The sequence below is a fragment of the Polypterus senegalus genome, chromosome 2, assembly GCF_016835505.1.
Source record: "Polypterus senegalus isolate Bchr_013 chromosome 2, ASM1683550v1, whole genome shotgun sequence".
Classification (NCBI taxonomy): domain Eukaryota; kingdom Metazoa; phylum Chordata; class Cladistia; order Polypteriformes; family Polypteridae; genus Polypterus; species Polypterus senegalus.
The window spans coordinates 282,588,960-282,599,905 of record NC_053155.1 but is presented as its reverse complement, the minus strand read 5'-3'; the positions used below and the strand labels follow the sequence as shown (position 1 = coordinate 282,599,905).

Below are 10,946 nucleotides of genomic sequence, written 5' to 3'. Positions count from 1 at the left end.
AGTACTGGGTGCAGTTTTGGTGTCCATGATATAAAAAAGACATAGCAGTGCTAGAAAAAGTCCAGATTCTGGGGCTGCAGGGGATGAGTTATGAGGAAACACTAAAAGAGCTGAGCCTTTTCAGTTTAAGCAAAAGGAGATAAAGTAGGAAATATGATTTAATCTTCTTAAGGGTAAAATGTTGCACAAACGTTAGAAAGTTTGTTTTTTTTTTCACACAGATAACCATAAGACACATGAAATAAGTTATCATGTAGTCTGGTAGTCTGTAGGAGTTTAGGGACCTTCAAAACTAGCCCTGGTTGTTATTTTGGAAGAGTTAAGAGGATAGTACTGTCTAGCTTTGTTGGGCTGAATAAACTGTTTACATCTGGACTGTTCAAATGTTACTTGCAGAGAAATCTGTGTGTGTTAACCTGGTTTCTCTAACTGGAATTAGGGCTTACATGGCATTTTAGTAACCAGGTTTTTATGAATGACCAGGTTAACAAAGTGCATGTAACCACACTCACTGATACATTTCAATAGTATTTCTTTCATAGCGGGCTCCAGAATTTGTCTACTGGTGCATTATTATTCACCGTTCTTGAGGTCGTTGGGGGTTTTAGGTCTTTTAACATCAAACACCCACACCTAGGTGGCCGAGCCGGGGTTGATCAATCACCCAGCATCTTGCGCTCAGGTTGTGCTTTCTTCCATCCCTCTCTTCTCCTAATCCATAGTCACCTAAAGTTGCAGGACACGTCAAACTGCAGGAGTCCATGACGGCTTTCCAGCGCAGTTTCACATTTTGCAACGTATCTGCCAGTAAATAATGTGTTGCTTGACAGTCCCAATGCTGCATGAATGCTTTCCAGGCACAGCAAGGTCTGTTGCAATCTCTCCCCCTCCTCATTTCTTATATATATGTTAACAAGACATCAGGCAGATGAGCTTCTCTTCTGTTTATAAGGTCCAAAACACATACTCCTTATTCCTCCTAGCTGCATTACATACATTGTATTTTCAGCCGAGCGCACATTGATTATCATTTGTCAAGCACACAGAGCCTCCTGTACAATTGAATACAAAATTAAACCTGTTGGAGTTTGTCAGGGAGAATCACAGACTGGTTTGACTGAGTTGTGGGGTAGCCTCCAATTATGTAAGATTATGTAAATGAAATCTACAACTGAATATTACTGGAAAACCTTTGTAATGTTATTGGGCCTTTGGTAAGTTGTAAGGTATATGAAAATTTACACTGTGTATTTTCTACCATTCCAGAGGTTCATGTTCACTGCCTGGGATGCGGAGGATGATGTAGCTATTCATTCTTTCAACATTTCCTTCTGGAAAGTTCATAGCAGAGGTAAATGGAGCAGACATGATGTTTTTGAAGATCCTTCCCAAGGATCTTCTGGACTTTTTTCTTTACATTGCGATTGTATGCCGATTTTAACCAGTTAGGAAGTGGTTTACCAAACCTAGACAGGTGAGAAACAAGAAAAATAATGAGTTTGAGTCTCTGTGGATCACTCTGTACTCATCCTGGGATGTCACAGACAGTCCATATACAGGTATGCATATCCTGGCGATGACTGTTGAGACTTTGTACGTGGTTATGTAAAGCTCACCCAGTTGAGTAAATCAGCTGTGCAGGAGTCTGAATACTTCTTTTCTAGGTAAGTTAAGATTTTATTCTAAACAAACCTGGCCTATTCTGGTTCTGAATTACTATCCTCTACTTTAAACATGTAGGACAGGCTTCACTGAGGACATGTCTTCTGCTGACAATAAAGACTTCTTGATTGACTCCATCATGTCACTATGTTTCCATGTTGGGACCAATTACCTCATCTTCCTGTCAGTATAAAGTCTCTCAGCTGTTCCAGGACTTTTTGTGAACTGGTGCTCTTGGAGTTTATACCCACCCTGGACTCACACCAGATACCGTCTTCCTTACTAACACATGTGAATGTGCCAACAATCATCTTGCTTAGAAAAGTTGCTTCCCCCCAGAATGAAGTTCCTTAACAGATTTCTGTGCTAAGAAATTTTAAAAAATCATTTAGTATTAAGAAGCATGTACTATTAAATAAAAGAATCATATTTCCTATTAATGTATATACCATGTCAAAATTAAGAAACAAATGAACTCTAGATGTAAAAAGCATATTAAATAATTTACATATTAGTATACAGAATTGTCTATATACTGTATGTGTATGGAAATATATTATTACCTTTTGCTAGGTGTAGCCAAAACACTGAAGTCTTGTTTATCCATTGACACTAATGGCCATTACATGTTTGTTGTTATCTGTGGTGATGCACACTACTGGACAAAAATGTGTCTCTTGCACTCTATGCAGCTTCTTCCACTTTGCAAGATATAACCCATTTGCAGGCATTGCATTTGCAATTTCCACTCGTCATCGATGTAGTGTAGAGTCAAACCCATAAGGAACTCCACTGCACATATCACAGATCTGTGGTTGCTAAAAAGTGCTTAATTTGTGTTAGATCAGCCACAATCTTGTTGTTGCATCTTTTGTGCAGTTTGACAAAGATTTTTGGAAAAAAGCATGCATTTGACAGAACATTATCTTTTTTATCAAGCACCCTTAGCATTTCTGAAACTACCCTGCTCAGCCATATACACTCACTAAAGGATTATTAGGAACACCATACTAATACGGTGTTTGACCCCCTTTCGCCTTCAGAGCTGCCTTAACTCTACGTGGCATTGATTGGTGCTGAAAGCATTCTTTAGAAATGTTGGCCCATATTGATAGGATAGCATCTTGCAGTTGATGGAGATTTGTAGGATGCACATCCAGGGCACGAAGCTCCTGTTCCACCACATCCCAAAGATGCTCTATTGGGTTGAGATCTGGTGACTGTGGAGGCCATTTTAGTACAGTGAACTCATTGTCATGTTCAAGAAACCAATTTGAAATGATTCGAGCTTTGTGACATGGTGCATTATCCTGCTGGAAGTAGCCATCAGAGGATGGGTACACGATGGTCATGAAGGGATGGACATGGTCAGAAACAATGCTCAGGTAGCCCGTGGCATTTAAACGATGCCCAATTGGCACTAAGGGGCCTAAAGTATGCCAAGAAAACATCCCCCACACCATTACACCACCAGCCTGCACAGTGGTAACAAGGCATGATGGATCCATGTTCTCATTCTGTTTACGCCAAATTCTGACTCTACCATTTGAATGTCTCAACAGAAATCGAGACTCATCAGACCAGGCAACATTTTTCCAGTCTTCAACTGTCCAATTTTGGTGAGCTTGTGCAAATTGTAGCCTCTTTTTCCTATTTGTAGTGGAGATGAGTGGTACCCGGTGGGGTCTTCTGCTGTTGTAGCCCATCCGCCTCAAGGTTGTGCGTGTTGTGGCTTCACAAATGCTTTGCTGCATACCTCGGTTGTAACGAGTGGTTATTTCAGTCAAAGTTGCTCTTCTATCAGCTTGAATCAGTCGGCCCATTCTCCTCTGACCTCTAGCATCAACAAGGCATTTTCGCCCACAGGACTGCCGCATACTGGATGTTTTTCCCTTCTCACACCATTCTTTGTAAACCCTAGAAATGGTTGTGCGTGAAAATCCCAGTAACCAAGCAGATTGTGAAATACTCAGACCGGCCCGTCTGGCACCAACAACCATGCCACGCTCAAAATTGCTTAAATCACCTTTCTTTCCCATTCTGACATTCAGTTTGGAGTTCAGGAGATTGTCTTGACCAGGACCACACCCCTAAATGCATTGACGTAAACTACCATGTGATTGGTTGATTAGATAATTGCATTAATGAGAAATTGAACAGGTGTTCCTAATAATCCTTTAGGTGAGTGTATAACAGAACAATCAATACCTTTGAGTAGATTGCACTGTATGTAATGGAATCAGCTATTCCTTCGCTTTAGCTATAGCTGGCTGTATACGGTGGTGCATTTGTAAATGCCTCCTGAATGGATGGTTGCTTTGTGGTATTTCTATGTATGAACAAGCTGGTTGGCTTCTGCAGCTACTTAAACTTTCATCATACACTCCCTCAATCTCTTTTGCTTGGACTGTTTCATATAAAAAAAAAATTAAAAAAATTAATTTGTAGTTTTTTCTTTCAAGATTAACATCACTCAGTAGTAGTTGTTTCAGGCACCTGATATTGATCAACATCACAGACTTTAATGCCAAAGTGATTCCACATAATGGGCACATCACCCATCCTGGATATTAAATTTTGCTCACTTCATGTTTATCTTGAATTTACATTCTCATTGTCATCCCACTTTCCACTGTTCATTCAATTCACATAACTGCAGTCTGTTACACTGGATAAGTCAAGACTCCAGAGTCACTTGATAAAATAATGATTCTCTGATTGGCTGTTGGTTACTGTAAAACAATTAAGGGAGGACTTCCTCCAAGTTCAGCCACCTGAACTCTATTTTGATTTAATGTGCAGTAACATTGTCAAAAATATCTAACTGGCAAACCATAAATAAACTGGCGAAATCAGTGAAAAATATTGTCCCGCTCTGTGCTGCACCAGTACCCTATATGGCCAGAACTGACCAATACTTATTACTTTTTTTTATTATTTTCATTATGGCCACTCTTCCCTCTACTACTTGTCCACTTTTCATTAATGATAACAGAGATCATCAGTGAGGCTAAAGACAATGGTTCTCTATATATTGATGAGGTTGTCATGACAAAATCATGAACTACCTGACTGATGTGTTAATACAGGAATAAAGTTATTTCTTTAATGAGGAAACAAATGACAAAGAATGACAGACATTCCCATCACATACCTTGCAAGTACAATCCAAATATTCTAGGTAGAGCATTAACAGGAAGACACCAGATCTATCCTCCATTCATTTTTAAGCCAGGCATTTTACACTTTTAGCATTATCTGTTTATTATAGGCACCCATGGAATATTAATTGTGATTTAACCTCTTTGCAGATTTGTAAGATGCAATTGCTTGTCACTTCCTTTCTATACTTTTGTTTGCTATAAAAATTCTATCTATCACATGTATAATAAATTCTATGTGTTGCACTGCATGCACTGCTGTGTCTGGCTCAGCATGGGCCAGTATTGGAAAAGAAGTGAATGGAAAAACAAGATTAAATATCTGATCTCCTGTCTACTTTGGCCAGGAATTCTGACAATACTGATAATATGTTAGGATATAAAAAAAAAACACACACTCACACTGCATGGTATCTCTTATCTATGTTTTTAGGAGTACTTGTGAGGACAAAAGCACTGAAAGATTATATAAACTGGAGTGACTGAAAATGATAATAATCAGCAGACTAAAAAAAACTGAAAGCAACAATAGGCACTGTTCTTGCAAAGCTGTATCTGACACACAGCAACCAAACAAGAGGGTTCTTTCATCACAAAAAATTATGTATTAATATTTATAAAATTATGTATTTATTGATATGAATATTATTTAAACATCAGTATGGTCTGCTGTATAATATGGATGCAAATGATGATTATAAAACATCATGATCAAACAATTTTAGCTCAGTATTATATAGATTAACGTTATTTTAACTATAATTTTCTCTTAAATATTTCCAATGTGCCTAGACACTTTTCCAGTTTATGAAAATTACCTTATAGCTGGTCCACCATTTATACAGGTGTCCTTTTTATACTATAAATATGAAGTTTGTTTTCTACAAGGGTAAATAAGTGGACAGGTCACTCTAACCAGAGCTATAAAACTGGTACAGCACTAGATGTCAGCAGTGGCCCAGAGCTCTTCTTTCCTGGTTACTGTAAAAAAAAAAAAAAAAACAACTTTTAGACTTAGAGAAAGAAGACATATTAACATATCATGGTTCACCCACAAACTTATAGGCTGGAAAAATGAAGAGAGAAACAAACAAGTGCTCAGCATGACAACAATGTCTATAAGAAACAAACCCTTGTGATTTACATTGACCTGTGCAAATAACCCAGGAAGTTAAATACTATCGATTGTGAGAAAAGATCAAGCCCGTGAAAAATAGAATTCTTTCAGTAAAGATATAGAGTGAAACATGCATCAGAAATATTTGCTAGTTGAGTAGAAAAATGGTATTCACCCACCTTTAGCTTAGAAAAAGAAAAAAATTCTGTTCAATATATTGAAACAAAAGGAGCAAAAAAAAAAAAACTACTGTAAAAAAGTAATTTATTAGATCTGTAAATCAAAAAACAAAGCATATATCTCAGGCTTATAAACAAAATCTTCTTTATGGCTACAGTTATAAAACAATTCTTGTTACTATGGTTCAATATTATATTTCAAGAGCCACATTTCTTAACTTTCCAATTAATGTGCAATCAATTAAAAATAAATAACTGTACATTTGCGGAAGATGGAAAATGTCCAGCAAGTCTTGTTGACATTTAGAGTAGCAAAATGAAACTGTACTATTACACCTCTCCAGAAGGAAAATGTTCTTGACAAAACAAGAGTGCCCAAGCCTTCTGGTATATTGTACTGTAGAAATGAAATCATCTTCAAAGTGAAACAGAATGTCCTCTTTCCTATGCCAAGCTCCATCCTATTGTTGGGATCTCTGTAGAGAAAGAGAGTCTAGATCATCCACTGGTCCTGGTCCTGATCAGCCCCTTCCATATCCACCTAGAATAATAGACAGCACACTATCACAGTATGGCTTTATAGAAACCCACACTAATAATGAGATCAAAGAAAAAGAAGCTCAAAATATAAATCTCTAAAAACACCTCACTTGTGTTTGAGAATTATGTGAACATAATATATAAATGTATAGACATTTACAAATTATGTTTTTAATAAGAGTTCCATGAGATTTAAATAAAGAAAGCTAGATTGCAAATTAATATACATAATCTTATGTAATTTCTACAACATTCAGAAAATCAAACAGTTCTCCACCTAAAAGTACACTGCTTTAATCATTCTCTTAATTAAAATGAATAAATAAATGAACTGCAGGCTCTTACACTAAGCAATATCGCAGACATCTTGAATGTATCGGATTCTGGCAGAGTTCAACACATTTTTAATAACAAAGCTTTTCATAACAATACATATAGAAGTGTCTTCAGATAAGAACAGTAATCTTCCAGACAAAAGTCCCAACACCATCAATAAAATCATCATTTGATACGTTCCTATCTTAGTAAGCTCACCTCATTTATCTCCCCGTCATCTGGGGACTCATTATAGTCATTCATTTCATCCATATCCTGCATATCTTCATCATCTTCTGAATCTTCTTCACTGTCTTCATCGTCTTCATCATCTTCTTCCTCTTCATCATCATAATGCTTTTGAGAAACAAGCACAAGTAAGTAAAGGGCTTTTTTAAATTCTTTGTGAAATAATTACCTCTACCAAATTTTTATCTCTAAAAAATATAAAGGCACTAGCTGTAATCTGTATATTGTGTGTGAAAAACTGCACATACAATACCTTATATGTTTTAACATATGACAATTACTCATCAATGACTGTTAAGCTTAAAATGCAACAACTCAAAGGAAGATGTATGCTCAGAAAAAACATACACCAATACCAAAGCCCTTAAATATTTGCTGTCTCCCACTGCTTTAAGTTGCAAGTGTAATTTTTCCCTAAACGTGATGCTGTGTCATGCATAGCCCATAAAGATTTTTTTATTTCATCTTTACCTATATATAACTAACAATGATTAACAACTTCTAAACAACAAGGCCCAATGTAATTCTTTGGTCTAAAATATAGGTATATTCATCTTGATTGTTCCCATCCTTGTGTTATTTTTCTTAACTTCACCCCTTTATACTGTTTGGCTTATGTTCAGGGACAGCTCAAGTGCTGTCTGCTGGTCACTACATTTACAGTGGTGTGCAAAAGTATTTAACCCCCTGGAAAATGATCGTACTTTTCTGCATGACAAAAGATTTTTACACATATTTATCCATTCAGTATTTTTAATGTGAACTCTTATGCTGTAACAATACATTTCTAAAGTCTAAATAAACCATTTTCTGTAGATATTTAACTGAAGATGAAAAATTCAAAAGTTAATGTTTGTGTATTTAAACCTCTGAAATTGAACACTTTTGCACACCACGGTATACGTTTTTTGACATCTTGATACTAGCATCTGGCTAAAGTAATCCCTTCACTATCCCAGAAAACTTTTAAAGTCTTTAAAAAAATTCACAGCATATTTATAGTCAATAACTAACTAGAAAAATATGCACTTACCTCTGAGGCTGGTTTTCCAATAGGCACCAAATTGTTGTCTTTCTCAGCAATGCTTTGTAGCTAAAAAATGGTTAAACAATTGGTTATTGAACAGAAACAAAATGCAAACAACTATTAATAATGTACCAGCATCGCATATTTACTGTTAACACTACCAGTATCAAGTACGAAGAGATCAGGCTTGGCAGAACACCACTAAAGAAGATACCCAACTCACCCAGACATGTCAAGGATATGCAACTTACATATTAAACCTGACTGGTCTATTGTAAACAATATTAATTTACCAAATTACTTTTTGTACCCTAGAGTAGAGTGGACTACACACAAGATGAACAGTAATTGTAAAGCCTTTCATGACATGAAAATGAAAATAGTCTTATGGTATTCTTTACTTTCACTCAACTGTGTTACTACAAATCCAAAGTGACGGAGCACTGAACATAACCTGAAAAGCAACACTCCATTACCTGAACATCTTGGAGGTCAACTGTGCACAACCATCTTAAGGCAATAAACATTTGAAAATGATGAAATTATGCTAATCATTTTAAAGAAAAAAGAAGGCTTTCTTGAAGGAAGTTCAACAAAACTCTATTCAAACAGAAAACTCTATTAAAAATATAATATATTACAAATTCTGTCCATTTTTGTCCTTAATGCATGTGACAAATTGACTTACAAATGGGTAAATTTATGGCATCGAGAATGTGAATGAAATTCCTGCATCAACTCAAGAAAAAGCGATATGTCCACTGCTATTAGTTTGTACTAAAAATGGTTTACAGGGTGCTGCTCACTGAAAAAAAACAAATTGGGTTTTCATCACCATTTACTAATTGCTAATGCAAAACCAAAACTTTTCTATAGATAGATAGATAGATAGATACTTTATTAATCCCAAGGGGAAATTCACATAATCCAGCAGCAGTATACTGATACAAAGAAACAATATTAAATTAAATAGTAATAAAAATGATAAAATAGTAAAAAGTGTCCAGGGAGCAATTCCACATAAAAGAAAGTGGTAGAAGTGATCAGTGAAATAGAGAAAAATAGAGATAAAAAGGTAAAAAGATAAAGTCATATACGGAGCAACATTAGTGCTTAAAATATGTATGTTGGTCAAACGTTCTATATCCATATAGTTTTGTATTGTGTGTTATGAATAAGGATATTGAAGGTCAGTTTGATGATATTAAAAAACATCACCTGTAACAAGCTCTTTTCTTGTTGTTTGGCTGCATGTCTGCTTCAGTGTCTGTGTTTAATCTATTTATAAGGTCAGGAAAGCATTTATTAACTACTTTCCAGCAAAAAGACTACACACCAAAGTACCACAGTGTAGAAAATCTTACTAGCCATCACAGAGTGAAAGAATATGTGACGGATGTTATCAAACAGATTAAAGGAACACGTCTGCCGTGGTGGAAAGTGGGTGTCAATATTAGGCTCCTATGTGACAAAGCCCCCTGACTTGGTTTTATACCCAACTATAAAAAGTCAGAAAAAATACTTAGCATGCAGACTTTTAACTTTGTAAAAAAATATTATAAAACAAAACTATCACTGATTTATAGATATAAGGGTAGAATCTAAAAAAGGGTACAAACCCAGGACTGGTGTTGCTGCTCCTGCTGCTGAAGTTCATTCTCATCTACACATGGTCGATCTAAGTTAAACCAGAGGGTCTCAGTCATTCGAGGGAACAAAGAGGGGAAGAGCGTTGACATTCCTGAAAAATGTAAGTGTGCAAATAACTTCAAATTTTACGTTCTCCTTCTATAATTATCTGCCTACTGTAGATATATATACTGTATTTTTTATGTAAACATTACTTGCCAACTCCCTCCAAGTCTGCATAGAGGAGACTGAATTAGTTGTGGCTGTTTGATTACCTAGATGATGCAAAAAGCTTTAAATCTTACTCAGTTAACCTACCTTCCATTGTGACCAGTCTACTTGACAGTTGTCTGATCTCTGAATTACACACCTTGCTATGGTCATATTTGAACTCTTCACCAGTGAAACAAAGCCAGACCCTAACCTTATCTCTCTAGATTATATGTTGAATCATTTCATTAGGCTTTTATCACTTCACAGTTTAGCTACTGCAATTTTTTTTTAATTATCTGCCTGTACGGAGTATAACAGATTAGAAAACCTGCACTACCTTCAAGAGCAATTCTTTTTCAGATAATGCCCTTTATTCAACTCTTGAGGCTGTTTCCAGTACTATGAAAGGTCTTAATTTGGTTCCCTTTTAATTTTCTTGCAGGGTACATTTTTAATAATGTCTCTACTCAACCATTTGGGCCACTTGTCTAGTCTTTTTATTTATGGCCCAAGATCAGAATGTCTCTGAAATGACATCTCTAATTATTTATAGTTAACCTCCAGGAATGGAAACAGAAACATTTTTTGTTGTGAAACCGACATTACATAAAATAAATGAAATAATTCCAAAAAATTTAAATAAAAAAGTAAACAATAGCAAGGCATCAACCTAATTAGTAGGATGGAAATTCAGAAGAAAAAACAAACTGTTATTAACCTGACACCAATTTTCAAAGACATCCAAGCCTACATTCAACTACACAAATAATTATTTTACAAAATGATGGAGGACAGTGGATTAATAATGGACTACAAATGTTACAAATTTTACATTTAGAAAGACTTAAAGCAAA

General features: G+C 35.8%; 1 protein-coding gene across 2 annotated transcripts in view; it reads right to left on the bottom strand.

The window, feature by feature from the left end:
- Positions 1–6,187: 6,187 nt before the first annotated feature.
- Positions 6,188–10,946, bottom strand: part of anapc15 (anaphase promoting complex subunit 15) — a 71,953-nt gene continuing 67,194 nt past the window's right edge. Inside the window, exons 4-7 of one of the 2 annotated variants that reach the window (XM_039745671.1) lie at positions 9,870–9,991; positions 8,257–8,316; positions 7,194–7,331; positions 6,188–6,595 (exon numbers count right to left, since the gene is read on the bottom strand). In XM_039745671.1, the coding sequence (XP_039601605.1) occupies positions 6,581–6,595; positions 7,194–7,331; positions 8,257–8,316; positions 9,870–9,989 (333 nt within the window). In that variant the 5' untranslated portion in view covers positions 9,990–9,991 and the 3' untranslated portion in view covers positions 6,188–6,580. Of the gene's footprint in view, positions 6,661–7,193; positions 7,332–8,256; positions 8,317–9,869; positions 9,992–10,946 lie in introns of both variants that reach the window. The other variant, XM_039745670.1, reaches the window with a different exon arrangement.